This window comes from Pinus tabuliformis, chromosome J, assembly GCF_031772625.1.
Source record: "Pinus tabuliformis cultivar Carrire ecotype Pingquan chromosome J, CPIR1, whole genome shotgun sequence".
Classification (NCBI taxonomy): Eukaryota; Viridiplantae; Streptophyta; class Pinopsida; order Pinales; family Pinaceae; genus Pinus; species Pinus tabuliformis.
The window spans coordinates 1,516,606,080-1,516,623,443 of record NC_142295.1 but is presented as its reverse complement, the minus strand read 5'-3'; the positions used below and the strand labels follow the sequence as shown (position 1 = coordinate 1,516,623,443).

Here is a 17,364-nt window from a genome sequence, read left to right as displayed (position 1 = left end):
ACATCCACTGTCAATGTACCATAGATTTTCTTGTCCTTCTGCATAAAATGCTATCCCACATCTTTCTGTTTGAGGTTCCTTTATTCTCCATGTTTTGGCGCCTGAGGCTTGTTCCTTTTTCTGCTCTTGTACCTTTCTTTCCGGAAACCTGCTTCTGCATTCAAAGTCTTTATGTCCAAAATTATTGCAAATAGAACATTCAACTTCATTTTCAAGAGCTGAAAAGTTGTTATAGGTCCTTTTTGTAATCCCTGTCATACTTCTTTGTTTTTGAGCTTCCCTAGTCATGATTGTTTTATACGCAACACATTGAGCTGCTTTGTGACCAAAGTTATGGCAAGAAAAGCATTGTCCATTGAAGAAGCTTCTGCGATTATTGGATCTACCATCCAACTGATTGTAATTTCTATTTTCATCTATTCTTGAACCAAATTGAGAAGATTTTACCTGTGGCTGGTTGTGGCTTTTGTTCACTCTTGAGCTGGATTGCCCTTGATAGTTTCTGTTTGACATTTGTCCCTGCTTTACCTGATGATCTTCCTTGTGCTCTTGCTCATTTCTTCTTGCTGCATCAAGATAACTTTTTGAAGTGGATGCTTGAGAAGTTTCTCCATTATAGCCCAAACCTGTCTTATTTAGTGGAGACCGCTGCACACTGATAATCTCATCCAAAGTTTCAGATCCTTTGACAAACTTGAGATTAATAGTTTTTGTTTTCTCAATTTCTTTTCTAAGACCAACAATTTCACCTTCTAATTTTTCAAGATGTTTTTCTTTTTCATCAATTTGGAATTGTAGAGTATCAATAATCATGTTCTTTTCTTCTATGCATCTCTTGAGTCTAGTAATTTCATCATAAAGGTTATCCACATCTACAGCATCCTCATAATCATCATCTTCAAATGCCATTAACAACCTATATTTATTACCTTGTTCATCTTCATCACTGTTTGATAAGCCATCACTATCTTCATGGGTGTAGTAGCTTTTCTTATTTGCACTCTGTTTCTTGTTCCATCTAACTGGTTCCTTTCCTTTATCCTTATAAGAGCATTTTGCAGCATAATGACCTACTCTTCCACAAGCAAAGCATTTGAAAGGTAGCTTACCTCTGAACCTTCCAGAACCCCTTTGAAGATTTCTGACAAAATTTGATTCTTCTTCCTCTTCTTCTGGAACATGACTTGCTTCATAGTGATCTTCTTTGCCTGATGCTTTAAAAGCAGCTTCCCTTCTGTCTGATGGACCTCCCTTTCTCATTTCATAAGCAGTTAGAATTCCATGCAGCTGAGACATAGTGAGAACACGGAGATTTTCCTTTTCTTCTACGGCAGATACTTTAGATTCAAACTTGGGGGATAATGATCTTAGAATCTTTTGAACTACTATAGTCTCTTTTATTTCTTCACCCAAATTTTTCATACAATTAACAATCTCATCTACCCGAAGAAAATAATTAGCCACACTTTCATCATTGTACATCTTGAGAGTCTCATATTGAATCCTAAGAGTTTGAAGTTTAGCTTCTTTTACCTGTTCATCTCCTTCATAGCTAGTGATCATTTTGTCCCATATCTCTTTTGCTGATTTGAAGTGCATGACCTTCATGAACTCTGTTTGGGATATACTTCCTAATAGAGTACTGACTGCTTTTGCATTTGTTTCATACTGCTTTTTCTCAGCTGGATCTGTAGGAGTAACTGAAGGAAAGGCATAGCCTGTTTCTACAATGTTCCAAACTTCTGTACCAAGAGATTGAAGATATGCAGTAATTCTTACCTTCCAATAATTGAAGTTTGTCCCATCGAAGACGGGTGGCCTGATTGATGCTTCTCTCTCGTAGTGGCTCATGATGAACGATCTACCTTCAAGCGATCAAGCTTTTCTGAAGGACCTGCTCTGATACCAATTGTTGGAAATAATACTGAGAGGGGGGGTGAATCAGTATTATCTAGCAATTTACCAAATCTTCCTTATTTGATCTTTTGAATTATTCTTGCATATCAGTACCATAAAACAATGAGCATGAATAAAGAAAATAGACAGTCACACCAAAGAACACAAGATGTAAGGTGGAAACCCAATGCGGGAGAAAACCACCTGCTGCAATATGTCTCTATCTTCTTTCAAGAAATTCTTTTTACAATGATTTTGTACTGGTGCAGTCCTTTACCAGCACGCAGGCTGCAACCTGCAGAGAGCTACAACTCTCTCTCGTTTTCCAGTCTCTCCTGGAAGGGAGCTACAACCCCCTAATTCTTTTCATGAAGAATCAAATGATCAACAAGTATACAACAGATATAGTCCACTACAGATATCAGATCAGTAATTGCAGAAATAACCCAGAACACCTTACGAATAGAAATATACAGTCAACAGATCATCTCAAGACAGGGACGCATATTTTATTTCTGTGGCCTGCGACTGGACGCAGTCTACCTTCCGCTGCTCTGCGTGCAGACGCACTGTTCCTCTATGCTTAGCTGCGACCGGCGCACCCAAAGACACTGTTGCGCCGCGTCGTTTTCTTTAGAGACGCACCCAATAACACAGTCGCGCCGCGTCTTTTGCTCCAGAGACGCACCCAATAACACCGTCGCGCCGCGTCCTTTGCCTCAGAGACGCACCTGAGCCTTTACTGTACTGCGTCCCGGCGCACTTTCCCTTCACTGAATCTGCGTCCCTTCAGATATAGAAGATAAGAGGACTTCAGAACCAACTCAAACACTCAGATCCACAGATCTGATCATGCGCCATAGAGATCACAGTCCATTAGAAGATTCGCCTTCATAGATCTGGACTAGATCTCACCAAAAGATATTCAACTAAGATGATTGCTAATCCAAATGAACTCCTTTGCTTTATATAGGCAAGCTTCTCCCCAAAACATGGAACAAAACCACGAGCCGACACCATAGAAACACAAAACCGTCGGCTAGATACCACACAAGAAACCCCCACGTGCTTTTCTCTGCCTTGAAATGTGTGCACAGGGCGGACGCACCTCCTGAACGGCTGGCCTGCGTCCCTGGACGCGGGTTCTGTATGGTATACCTGCGGGGACGCACTTGCTGAACATATTTCCTGCGTCCTTCTTGATTTATCTCCTGAATGGGTTTGCCATCAAGGACAACACCTGAATCATAATGCCAACATTAATTTATGACTAAAGTAATAGCATGGACACAAAAAATACGAACTTTATCATATCAAACATCTTAAAATGAAAAAGGGTACAAAGAGAACTGACAGGAATTGTGAGAATCCATAAATTTGTCTCTTAAACTATGTGACAAAGCTGGATATCGAATCCTCAAAAGCAATGCCCATGAGAAGAACCTGAAAGGCAAAGTTCATGATGTTGTGTCCAGCGAGACAAAAGGTACCTTAATACTATATTACATTACCTTGCAGCATCAATGGAGCTATGCTAAACCTCTAAATAGCCTACCACAAGGAAGGTACATATACTTGCTCCTTCAGATTCTGTGTTGCGCTTTCAGTTGGGAATCCCCGGACAGCACCAGTTGTCCATTGTGCGATAATCCAAGCACAAATAGCAAATCGTAATTGCTTCTCCAAAAACACTTGATCATCATATAACTCCAGTTGTGAAGTCTTTCTGATAATGCCTGCAAGACATACGCAGTTACTAACAATGTTGAACTCTGCATCGACATATCATCCTTCTATTGGAAGTATAAGGACTCTTCAGATAGATCCTTGAGCAATGTGACTGCATTCAATGACTACCTGCTACAATAGCATCACCTGAACCAGTCCTATCACACGTGAATGGCGTGACCAAAACATCTTCTGTTCCTATTACTGCACCCTCAACTGTAGGTGTGTAGTAGTGTATGCGGAAGGTGCCATCAGTGACAAACAGAATCTTTATGTTATCATGCCATAACGGCGCAATTTCCTCTTTTGTGTAATGATAACACCTCCGTCGTCGTTGCCTTTTTCTTTCTCCGACTGACTGTTCATAGGAATGTGCATAGTATTGAGGCCTGTAATTCCTCTTTCGCTCAAAATAATCCTCATCAATAAAAAATTCCAATTCTTGCATGGTTACCTCAATGACATTTGCCTCATTCCATGCACTCTGGATAAGTTTCCTTGTCTCATCTCGAGACCTCCAAAGTGGCAAAGGGAGGTTTACATCAAAAAATATAACTCCCCCAAATTCTTTTGACATTTTGATTGGAGCAAGAAGAGTGGCATGCATGAATTGTTCAAGAAGAACCATGGAATTGAAATGAAACATCCTGGCTTGCGTGAAAAGTTTAAATATTTAGTCACAGATAAAGAGAATTTAACTCAAGCCTGTGGCTATCAGCACATAGTGATTACAAAGCAGTGTGCTTCTGTAACATGATTGAAAAATTGGACCAAACCAAAAAAATATAAAAAAAATGGGAAAGGTCAAATATATAAAAGGGGAAACTAATCAAGCACATGAGATATGTTGCGAAAAAAGAAAAAGTTAGAAGTATACATTTTGTGTGGATGACTATAAGAATACCTCTTTCAGTATGTCGATGTTAATATCAGAAATGTGAAAACCATCTTCTGCACATGGTTTGACACATTCCGTTCCTAATTTTCCTTCCTGATGGGTTACCTTCATGTAGGAAACTGCTGTGGATGCATAAGGATCAAATTTAACACCACGAGTTTGGACATGTTCCTTGTTCATTGTGAGAGCCATTTGATAACCAGTGGGATCATCACCTACTTTACCCATAAATGCTACTCTACCTCCCAACCTTACAAGTGCAAAAGCAACATTAGATGGTGGTCCTCCCGGTGCCCTGACAAATTCTAGAGGACTCCATTGCAAGCCCTTCCATGTAGAATACTTATCTTCATCCATATGTCTATCTGATACCCTAACAGTAGGAATAAACTCATTCTGCGCCAAGCCAAAACAGCATACCAAAGGAGGCCAATCATATTCAAAGTTATGATCATCCTCCTCACCATCTGCTTCCAACTCCATACTTTTTTCTTCTTTATTTTCAGCGGTTTTCTTTCTCCTACTCTTCTTAGCCACATCGCTCTCACTAACGTCTGCTAAAGTTGTTTTCTCTTCGCTTTTTCTTCTCCTCACAATCCTCTTGATAACAGGGGATGTCTTCTTTGAGCTTGAAACAGCATTACCTACTATTCCGAAAGAATCAGGTCAAGGGTAGCAAAGTTAGGTAGCGATTCATTGTAGCATCCCACAAGCCCTCGACAATGACTACAACAAAAGAAAAAAAAACCCGCAATGCGCTCATGGAGAAAAACAGAATACTTGAAACGAGTAGTGTACTCCTACTTTCCTCACAAGTGAAGGAAACATTTATGCAAGAAAACAACTACCTTTCTTTCTACGCTTTTGAGGAGCCTCTTGAACATCTGCGAGTGGTGTATTTGAAGTGGCTTCTTTTTTTGGGGATGTTGCTCTGACAATGCACAGTTTATGTAACTTCGCAGTCCTAGAGAGAACCAAATGAGGAACAAACAACATAGAACATTTTGGATTTGTCCTGCGCCAACAAAAATTGGGTGTCATATAAGGGTTGAATGCAATGCCCTAGCTTATGAAATATTATTAGATGTCTATATTTTTGTATAAGCTATGTATGCATGTGAATCAAAAAACATTCGAGGTCCTGTTTTAGTTTGTGGAAACGGAGTAATAAAACACACACAGAGATGGCAGCAGATGAGCAATGTTTTTGGTGTCCACTGTAGAAAAGAGAAGAACCTTAGAGGGTTAACCGCTCACCTGGGCACAACCGAGGAAGGAAGGGGAAGCGCAAGTAAGTTACGGTAAGTTGCGGTTGGTGAAGACACACTCCATGGGAATTTGTTGCGGTGGACTAGGGTTTGAGTCTGCAACTAGAGGAAACCTCCAACCCGATTATGTTTACCCTGATGTAGCAAGCTGGAGCGGGCCTGCATTTAGTCGATCTGACATCCCTCGCGAAGGAAAATCATAGATGACGAAGAAACGAGCGACTATAACACAGTCAGCACTGAAGGCAGCCCTATTTTTAATGGAGTAGTCTATAATGGGACAATCAGAAAAGTTGTGCTTGGATTGAATTTTTTTGCAGTGATTCAGAATGTCAGGGATTTATGGATCATTTTAAATGATCTAGGAAAATAATGGTTAGAGTCTTCTGTCATTCTTTCAGCAGCAGGGGAGTATCGTTTCCGTCCCCGGTACCTAATAGATTAAATTTTTTCTCAAAGATCCTGTCCTTCGTTGCAAATTGCGCCGCCCAGGCTAGGGCGATCTGCTCGTTTTGCCGTCGGCCCATGAAGTAATTGACGACAAAGGCGGTCAGGAAAGTGACGCAGAGGAACTCTATGTAGTAAGACTGAGGGTCTGTGGGGATCAGAGTTTTTGCATAACAGGGCAGGTTCAATGCACAGCAGAAAAGAAGGAACTCAACCGATATTTGGAAAAAACAGTCAAAGTGCAGTGCATGCTTGTTATATGACACTTCAAATCAATGGTTGAAAGTGTTGAAAGTGTCTCACTTGATCTAACGGAGGGCAGAGTGTTGACAATTGTTGATGCATAAGAAGGAGGGAAAAGTGTCGACAATTGTTGATGCATAAGAAGGCCTATTGGCCTAAATATTTACATTGTAATAAAGTATAATGAAATAATAGTTTTTTAATTTTAAATGGATAAGTATATTTATTTTAGAATAAGATTTTTAGAATTTTAATTTAATTATCAATAATTATAAAGTGGATAGTAGAGATTTAATATTTATAAAATATTTTAGAATATTTATAGTAATATACATAAATCAAAGGTTGAAATTTATTTTCAAAATAATTATGTTATTTTTATTATTTTAATTAAATTTATTAAAAAAATAATATTATGTGAAAAAGGTAAGTTATGGTTTTATGGTTTTTTGACAATTAATGTTTTTCAATTTTTTCCAACTATTTAATTTATATGATTATACTAATTTAAAAAAAAAAACCTTATATAATGGTACATGTCACATGTTCTACACATATTTGGAAGGAGGAAGTCTCCATTATTGTGCCCTAGACATTTACAATGTTATCACTGACATTCTGTTTGATATATGTTATGCTATGGTATTATATAAGAGATATGCAACATGAAGCATAGCTGGAGCATATTGTTTTCATTCCTAATTAAAAAAAAAACAAAAAAATATCCTTACTAAATATAAATATATAAAAGTTGTATAATTTGTTATAAGCAGGAACATGTACTGGTATATTATATAAACTAATGTTTTTTCATCTGAAAAAACCTATATTAATTTAAGTTAATTAACTTTATATAATTAAATATTTATAAAATAAATTAAACATTTTTAAATAAAATCAAAAACTTTAAAAAAATTTGAAATTTACAAATAATCACGAGTATGATCATTTTAATCCACACTTTAATTTCAGGACTACTAAAAACTACCGACACACTAAAATCCACCATTCCCACTAATTTAAGTAATCGAGAGTAGTTAACACATTCCAACAACTCCCAAGTAAATACATCAAAGTGACATGACGGATGTGGCATTTTTTCAAATCAATAAAGCCATTTTCAAACTTGAGGTCTTTTATTGGTTGATAAAGCTCGCTCATGGCACTGATGAACGCAACAGGAATGATTACTCAACTCACTTCACCTCCTTATGTAAACGATCTTTATCTTTCTCTCGCACTCTTAAAGAAACGCATCACCTCTATTTCTCATCCTCTGTCTATCTAATTTCATTGAAGGAACGAACAATCTCCTCAGAATGGCCGCTGCAGCAATCAATGGCAATGACTGTAAACCAACCATTGTCTGCGTGACGGGAGCGACAGGTTTCCTAGCCTCCTGGTTGGTCAAGCGACTTCTAGAGAAGGGATACACTGTCCACGCTACAGTTCGCGACCCGGGTGATTACCATCTCATTCTTGGAATTTGGTCACGCAAATTTCTGCTCAATTTTTTCCCTCTTTTCAGATAGATATAAAAATTGGGAAAAATTACAATACTGAACTTCAATCTCATTCTCTTTCTGTTGCTGTGAGAATTTGGCCATGCAAAATTCTGCTCATTTCTTGACTTTTTGGATAAATTGAGCAAAATTTCAGTGAACTTCATTCGTCATGAAACTGATTTCTAACCAATATATGTCAAAACTGTAACGGAAAAGTATTGTAGCTTATTTCTACCATTGGGTGGATACAGAAAACAACGCAAAGGTACGACATCTCCTGGACATTCCAGAAGGTGGGGAGAAGCTCAAGCTGTTCAGAGCGGATCTATTGGAAGACGGCAGTTTCGACGCTGCCATCCATGGCTGTGATGGTGTTTTTCATGTGGCAAGTCCTGTCGACTTCGCCCCTAAAGATCCTGAGGTAAGTAACTTCGCCGCTTCAATTTTCCCGAACGACATGCCGTTAAGATATATGCATCTGGGTATTGATATTTAGCAACATGAAATTGCTGCTGTGCAGAATGATGTTATCAAGCCGGCAGTTGACGGAACGCTTAATGTTCTGAGGGCTTGCACAAAAGCCAAGACCGTAAAGCGCGTGGTGGTCACATCGTCCGCGTCCACGCTCATAGTTAGGGAATCGAAGGAGCAGAATCAGTACATTGACGAAACTCGTTGGACAGACGTGGATTTCCTCCGAACCAAAAAGCCTCCCTCCTGGGTACATACATAACTAACCACCAGACACGCCGGAAATTCTTAAGCTATACAAGATTTCGCAGGTATTGCTGACAAAATAAAATGTGTGACAGTTGTTTATTGCTTGATTGTGTAGGCATATCCGGTTGCCAAGACGCTTGCAGAACAAGCAGCGCTGCAATACGGAAAAGAAGATCCAGGGCTGGATGTGGTGACCATCATTCCTGTTGTTGAAAATATAATTTCAACTGCCATCGCCGATATCGCATCGGCAAAATGAAGTGAAGGCATTATAAAGGAGCCTTTGTGTTTTGCGATAAGCGAACGCCGATATCGCATCGGCAAAGTCAAAGTGAAGGAGTTATGAGGTAGCTCTTGTGTTTGCGATGAGCGATCGCCGATATCGCATCGGCACATCACTATCGGCAATGTCATGGAGTTGAAGTCTTTGACATGAGTAAAGTTGCGATGCGATGGAGTGGACCCGATGGCTTCCCAAAACCAAATCGCATAATGTTTGAAATTCACCCGACGGCAAATATTAAATGTTGCGTGGAGTAAATCTAAGTTTTGATTGACCATACGTCTTGATGAAATGTCATAGTGGTAGGTAGAATATTAAAGTTTTACATAGAGTTGGTAAGTTTTTTTATGAGAAGGTATGGGCGAATGTACTTATTACATAAATTCTGCATGGGATAGGTGATGTAATTTATTACTGTGTTGACTTGTGTTTTTATGTATGGCACACGGGAGGTTTTAGTGTGTGTTCACAGTAGAGTAAAATTAGAGTGGTGAAGCGAAAACCATGTGTGGTATGAACACACAGCAGTGTGTAAAAATATAGAACCAGAGCGTGAATGCACAGCAGTGCACAAATGTATTTGGTAATTTTTTGTAAGGAATTGTAAAACAGAGGAATAGCAAAAACCATGTGTGGTTTTGCATAAAGGAAATGGTGGAGCGTGAAATTTTGTAAGCCTGTGTGAATTTTGTTTTACAGCAGTAAGTTCATGTAAACGTTTGTTACAACAGTAAGTTATTTTTCACAGCAGTGAATATAAAAGGGATTTTACAGTGGTAAATCTTTGTATCAATTTTTAATGAATAGAAAGTTTTAATGGTGGTGAATTACTCTGTTTTCTCTGTGAAATTTTTGAGTCTTCCTGTGCACAAAAGATCCTGGAGTAAAGTAAAAACAGAGCACTGTCTCTGTGTGTTTGAATATTTGGTTTTTGGTATTTTCCCCATTTAAAAAAAAAGAAAAATACCCAACAGTGGTATCAGAGCTGGTCCAGGCTCTTTGAAGACTCAAAGAAGCTGAAGGGAGAAGGTTGTTGTTGCAGCAAAACCTCTCAGGGAGACAGAAGACTCAGACATCAAAGGATTAAGGTATTTCAAAGTTTTTTTTGTGTTGCTGAAGAAGCAGTGATTTGTTTTAAATACACAGTCAAGGAATGGCCAGCACAAGCACTGGTATGGGTTTGTTTAACACCCAGCTCCCACAGTTTAATGGGAAGAACTATGATTATTGGTCAATAACTATGACAGCCCTACTTGCCTCCCAAGACTTATGGGAAATAGTTGAAGATGGCTTTGAAGAACCAGCAGATGAAACTGAGTTCAATGCATTAACTCAGGGAGAGAAGGATCTGCTGAAGAACAATAGGAAGAAGGACTCAAAAGCCCGTGTGTTGTTGTATCTAGCAGTAGACCAGAGTATGTTTCCAAGGTTAGCAGCAGCTAAGACAGCCAATGAAGCATGGCAAACCCTCAAGACAACCTATCAAGGCATGGAGAGAGTGAAGACAGCAAAACTTCAATTGCTGAGGAAGGATTTTGAGAATCTGAACATGAAGGAGTCAGATAACATTGACTCATTCTTCACTCATGTGATTTGTGTAATCACACAAATGAGAACTCATGGAGAAACCATTGAAGACAGAAGAATAGTTGAGAAAATATTGAGGGTCTTACCCTCAAGGTTTGATGCCATAGTAACCACCATTGAAGAGACAAAGGATCTCTCAAACTATTCAGTTGATGAGCTACACGCATCACTGATAACACATGAACAGAGGTTGAGTAGGAATGAAAACTCATCTCTTGAGCAAGCCTTCAAGACCCAGATGTCCTTTGGAAGAGGCAGAAGCCAGAACAGAGGAGGAAGGAACAACCCATCAAACGCACAAGGAAGAGGCTGCAATCCAAATCAGAACCAAAGTCAAGGCAGCAGCCAACAAAGAGATCAACATCATGCTCAAGGACAAAGGTATGATAAATCTAATGTTCAATGCTATTATTGCAAAAAGTATGGACATTATGCTAGTGATTGCAGAAAGAAACAACATGATATGAACAGCAGACAAAATGCAAATGTTACAAGAGAAAACAGCAGTCAAGACAATGTCCTGTTAGCTTGTAACATGGCTGAAACACATAGTGAGGACATATGGTTTTTAGACTCAGGTTGCAGCAACCATATGACCGGAAATATAGCCTTCTTTTCTGCCCTCGATAAAAATGTGAAATCAGAAGTCACACTAGGAACTGATAGTAAAGTGTCTGTTATGGGAAAAGGAGAAATAAAAATATTTACAAAACAAGGAGAAAGGAAAACCATAGCAGATGTCTACTATGTCCCCGGAATGAGATGTAATCTCTTGAGTATTGGACAGCTTGTCCATAAGGGGTACAATGTTTTCTTTAAAAATGATGTGTGCACCATCATGGACATACCACCCAGCAAAAGATGCATTGCTGAAGTGAAGATGACAAGGAACAGGATGTTCCCTCTCCGGATCAGGACTGACATGAAGAATAAAAGGGAAATGGCAGCAGTCACCCAAGAGGCCTTCCAAAGCGTGCCAAAGGATAAAAATTGGTTATGGCACTTGAGATTCGGGCATCTCAATTTTGGAGGCCTAAACTTATTGAGCAGAAAAGGAATGGTAAAGGGATTACCATTGATAGAGAAACCGGACAGCCTATGTGAAGGCTGCATTTTGGGAAAACAACACAGAGAAAGTTTTCAATCAGGGAAAAGCATAAGGGCAAAGACACCCTTAGAGATTATCCACTCAGATTTGTGTGGACCAATGCAAGCTCCATCATTAGCTGGCAGCCAATATTTCCTAACATTCATTGATGACTGTACAAGAAAGACTTGGATATATTTCCTCAAGAACAAAAGTGAAGTGTTTGAGAAATTCCAAAATTTCAAAGCACTTGTGGAGAACCAAAGCGGGCTGCATATAAAAGTCTTGAGAACTGATAGAGGAGGTGAGTATATCTCCAAGGAATTCCTAAGATTCTGTAGAGAAAATGGAATTCATAAACAGTTTACAACTCGGTACACCCCACAGCAAAATGGAGTTGCTGAAAGGAAGAACAGGACCATCATGGACATGGCGAGGAGCATGCTGAAAGCAAAGCATTTGCCGAATGAGTATTGGGCTGAAGCTGTAAATTGTGCAGTGTATATTTTGAATAGGTGTCCTACAAAAGCAGTCATGAACAAAGTGCCGGAAGAGGCATGGAGTGGGAGAAAGCAAGGAGTCACCCACATGAGAGTTTTTGGGTGTGTGGCCTATGCACACATACCAGATCAGCTAAGGAGGAAGTTGGACAGCAAAGGGGAGAAATGCATCTTCATTGGATACAGTGATGAATCCAAAGCCTACAGGCTGTACATCCCATCTACCAAGAAGTTCTTTGTCAGCAGAGATGTTCAATTCATTGAAGAGGAAGCTTGGGATGGAAGCATAGAGAAAACAGTGAATGTCAAAAACTGTTTGTCTCATGATGAAGATGAAGAGGAGGTGGCTGAAATGAATCCCCAAACAGCAGCACCAACACAAGGACAGCAAGGTACACCATTGAGGATCAATGAGAGTGCTTCTCCAAGCACACCACAAGGAGGAAATTCAAGTGCATCTTCAAGCACTTGCACACCAAGTGAACGAGGTAAGAAGTTTAGAAATCTAAGTGACATTTATAATGAAGGAATGAATTCCTTATTTGCCTTGTATTGTCAAGTTGATGATCCTATTCATTTCGAAGAAGCAATTAGAGATAAGAAATGGATAGAAGCTATGGATGAGGAGATCAATGCCATAGAGAGAAACAAAACATGGGATTTGGTTGAGCTACCAAAAGGCAAAGAAGTCATTGGTGTGAAATGGGTCTACAAGACCAAGAGCAATGCTGAAGGCAAGATAGAAAGGCACAAGGCAAGGCTGGTTGTTAAAGGCTACAAGCAGCAGTACGGAAGAGATTATGAGGAGACTTTCGCCCCGGTTGCAAGGATGGAAACCGTGAGAGCAGTGTTGTCCATAGCAGCACAAAACAAATGGAAAGTCTACCAAATGGACGTGAAGTCAGCATTCCTAAATGGAGTGTTAATGGAAGAGGTCTATGTGGAACAGCCTCTCGGATATGAGAAGAAAGGTGAAGAGCACAAAGTGTGCAAATTGAAGAAAGCTCTTTATGGGCTAAAGCAAGCGCCAAGAGCATGGTACAGCAGGATAGATTCATATCTATTGGAAAATGAATTTGACAAATGTGAAGGAGAACCCACAGTCTACATCAAGGAAAAGGATGGTAAAATTTTAATTGTTGTCTTGTATGTAGATGATGTTATTTTCACTGGAAATGATATTTATCTTATTGAGAATTTTAAATCAGTCATGAAGGATGAATTTGAAATGACTGACATGGGTTTGTTGAGATACTTCTTAGGCATAGAAGTAGATCAAAATGAAAAAGGAATTTTTATATCTCAAGCAAGATATGTAAATCAAGTTTTGGGCAGATTTAACATGGAAGAATGCAAGGCAGCCATCACTCCCACAGTGATGGGATTAAAGCTCAGCAGAGAGGACAGCAGCAAGGATTTTGATCCTAGCTTGTATAAAAGTATTGTGGGCAGCCTTATGTATTTAACAGCAACTAGGCCTGATTTAATGTATGCTGTTAGTTTAATTTCCAGGTTCATGGAGAGGCCAAAGGAGGCACATTGGCAGGCAGCAAAGAGAATTTTGAGGTATGTCAAGGGTACCAAAATGTTTGGCATATTATATAGCGTCTCAGAAAGTTCAGATTTAATTGGTTACACTGATAGCGATTGGGCTGGAAGTGTAGATGATCGGAAGAGCACTTCCGGTTATGTTTTTCATATGGGTTCAGGAGCCATTTCATGGGCTTCTAAGAAGCAGTCCATTGTAGCATTGTCTACAGCAGAGGCTGAATATGTGGCAGCGACAGCAGCAGCATGTCAGGCAGTGTGGATGAGAAGAATGTTGAGAAGCTTAGGCCAAGAGCAGGCAAAAGCGACAGTGATATTTTGTGACAATAGCTCAGCTATTGCATTGTCAAAGAATTCAGTGTTTCATAAGAGAACGAAACACATTGATACAAGGTTTCATTATATCAGAGAATTGGTAAGCAATGAAGAAATCAGTTTACAACATTGCAGTACTCAGGAACAGGTAGCAGACATTTTGACAAAGCCATTGGATCAGAAGAGCTTCGAATTTTTGAGGAAGTGTTTGGGTATGATTGAATGCCCGACAGTTGAAATTAGAGGGGAGTGTTGAAAATATAATTTCAACTGCCATCGCCGATATCGCATCGGCAAAATGAAGTGAAGGCATTATAAAGGAGCCTTTGTGTTTTGCGATAAGCGAACGCCGATATCGCATCGGCAAAGTCAAAGTGAAGGAGTTATGAGGTAGCTCTTGTGTTTGCGATGAGCGATCGCCGATATCGCATCGGCACATCGCTATCGGCAATGTCATGGAGTTGAAGTCTTTGACATGAGTAAAGTTGCGATGCGATGGAGTGGACCCGATGGCTTCCCAAAACCAAATCGCATAATGTTTGAAATTCACCCGACGGCAAATATTAAATGTTGCGTGGAGTAAATCTAAGTTTTGATTGACCATACGTCTTGATGAAATGTCATAGTGGTAGGTAGAATATTAAAGTTTTACATAGAGTTGGTAAGTTTTTTTATGAGAAGGTATGGGCGAATGTACTTATTACATAAATTCTGCATGGGATAGGTGATGTAATTTATTACTGTGTTGACTTGTGTTTTTATGTATGGCACACGGGAGGTTTTAGTGTGTGTTCACAGTAGAGTAAAATTAGAGTGGTGAAGCGAAAACCATGTGTGGTATGAACACACAGCAGTGTGTAAAAATATAGAACCAGAGCGTGAATGCACAGCAGTGCACAAATGTATTTGGTAATTTTTTGTAAGGAATTGTAAAACAGAGGAATAGCAAAAACCATGTGTGGTTTTGCATAAAGGAAATGGTGGAGCGTGAAATTTTGTAAGGCTGTGTGAATTTTGTTTTACAGCAGTAAGTTCATGTAAACGTTTGTTACAGCAGTAAGTTATTTTTCACAGCAGTGAATATAAAAGGGATTTTACAGTGGTAAATCTTTGTATCAATTTTTAATGAATAGAAAGTTTTAATGGTGGTGAATTACTCTGTTTTCTCTGTGAAATTTTTGAGTCTTTCTGTGCACAAAAGATCCTGGAGTAAAGTAAAAACAGAGCACTGTCTCTGTGTGTTTGAATATTTGGTTTTTGGTATTTTCCCCATTTAAAAAAAAAGAAAAATACCCAACACCTGTGCTGGTAGGGGGGCCTGCCATTACGCCCAACGTGCCCTACTCATTTAGGTTAACCCTTTCCCTCCTCACCGGCGACCAACAAAACATACAAGCTTTGAAGGGTATAGAGATGGCATGCGGCAGCATTCGATTGGTACACGTGGAGGACGTATCCAGCGCTCATATTTTCTTGATGGAAAACCCCTCTGCACACGGCCGCTACATCTGCTGCCCTATAATCACAACCGTCCCACAGCTGACAGACTACTTATCAAAACGCTATCCGCAGTACAATGTGACAATCCAGTGAGTATGACTATCACTAGAGTATGACATTTCTATATTAGCATGGGTATGCATGTCTATATAATTACCAAATTCTAATGGAATTGCTTGAACAGGTCTGAAGATATGCCACCGGTCCCAAAGGTATACCCTTCGTCCAAGAAATTGGTGGAGAGCGGTTTCGCGTTCAAATTTGGCATCGACCAGATTTTCGATGATGGTGTGGAATACCTGAGGACGAAGGGATTGCTCGTTTAATTAGTGGGGGGTGTTTGCTCGATTATCAAGTAAATGATATGGTCATGGTAATACTAAGATCAGAATGTTCAGTCCAATGGGTGCAAGGAGTTTAAAATAACAATTGATATTTACTTAATTTAATTTAATTGAATGTCAATTTATACTTGGTTATTTGGTCAGGATGAATTCATTTTAATATAATTGTTAGATTTATTTGTTGTGAATACGTTGAGATTTTAAAAATGAATTCAATGATATGCTTCTGGCTTTATTGATTGTGATAGTTGAGGACGCAAACCCTAGCCTATGGACCCCGTGCAATGGTACACCCGGAGCTATAGGCAGGACATCCAGCAGACAAAAATTATGCAAGTTTTAAAAACATCTTGATGCTGAATTATATTAAAACCAATTATATTAGTTTTAATACACAATATGATGCATGTGAGTAATAGAATACTCTTACGACCCATGGTATATAACATGTGCAAACTTTAAAACATTTTACGTCATTATATAATATTTTATCACCGTTAAATGTAAATTAGCCTGTTTGTTTATCAAAATCTTTTGCATATTTTGAATAATATTGCGTTAGTGCTACAAGCAGCAAATATAATGGCCACCAGAACGTCAGAGTCTATGTACAACTTGAATGGTTGATAGTCCGATGTCAGAAATGGTGGGAGCCATAAGAGAATTTCATAATGAATTACAGCACATTGTAAAGCCCTAATCAAATTTGGTGGATACATTGAATTACAACACATTGTAAAGTCCCAATCAAATTTGGTGGATACATCTGATTGAATCTACATGGGCTAGCTTGGTGAAACATGAACCATACCCAGCTGGTCTATATTGATCAAATTTTGTTTGCTTTCCAACAAAATGCTAACTCCTGACCCTTGCTGCTGGAGTATTATATTTACTTTGGATATATTCATTGGATATAAATGTAAATATGGTTGGAAATTGTAATTAATCCAACATGTAAGAGTCCGCTAAATTTAGAGGGTTAATTAACTGAGTCAAGTTTATTGCGTTCAGAGTTGAGTCAAGTTTATAGCGTTCAGAGTGAAGTTATGTTGTGAGAAAATTCAAATTTAGAATGTATTGATTTGAAGTTATTTTGAGTGAATTGTTAATTCAAAAACTTTAAATGCTTCTTACAAGTTCATTGTAATCATCAATTTGTAATCATCCATTTTTGATTGACGAATAAAAGAACAATAGCTTGGGTTACTGTATGTGTGAGAAATTTTGCATTTTTCTTCTTTTGTCTTTCATCAAAGCAAAATTAAATAAAAAACTTTCAAAGGGTCAGAATATCTTCAACCGCAGATTGCAAAGCCGAGTGATAAGCGAGGAGAAAAATTCTTAGACGCCATAGCCGAGTGCAGGCCGTTTAAATAGAGTCTGTCAAGGGTTTGTTGAACAAGTGCATGAGATTGAGCATCCGCAGTTGCTGTAAATGGGTATCTTTATGTCTATTACTGATTTTCTGAATATTTGGGAATTTGACGGACAT

At 38.9% G+C, this 17,364-nt stretch overlaps 2 protein-coding genes across 2 annotated transcripts; one reads left to right on the top strand and one right to left on the bottom strand.

Annotated features, from left to right (window-relative positions):
• Positions 1-3,447: 3,447 nt before the first annotated feature.
• LOC149233248 (fructokinase-like 1, chloroplastic) lies at positions 3,448-6,317 on the bottom strand. The gene is made up of 6 exons (XM_089382132.1): positions 6,224-6,317; positions 5,925-6,060; positions 5,371-5,486; positions 4,531-5,166; positions 3,754-4,278; positions 3,448-3,632 (listed from the first exon to the last, which is right to left on the bottom strand). The coding sequence occupies exons 1-6, from the start codon at positions 6,315-6,317 to the stop codon at positions 3,448-3,450; spliced, it is 1,692 nt and encodes a 563-aa protein (XP_089238258.1).
• Positions 6,318-7,653: 1,336 nt separating this feature from the next.
• LOC149233247 (putative anthocyanidin reductase) lies at positions 7,654-15,982 on the top strand. The gene is made up of 6 exons (XM_089376687.1): positions 7,654-7,941; positions 8,237-8,406; positions 8,506-8,706; positions 8,821-8,901; positions 15,319-15,614; positions 15,710-15,982. Exons 1-6 carry the CDS (start codon positions 7,800-7,802, stop codon positions 15,849-15,851), a joined length of 1,032 nt encoding a protein of 343 aa, XP_089232813.1. The 5' UTR covers positions 7,654-7,799; the 3' UTR covers positions 15,852-15,982.
• Positions 15,983-17,364: the final 1,382 nt, after the last annotated feature.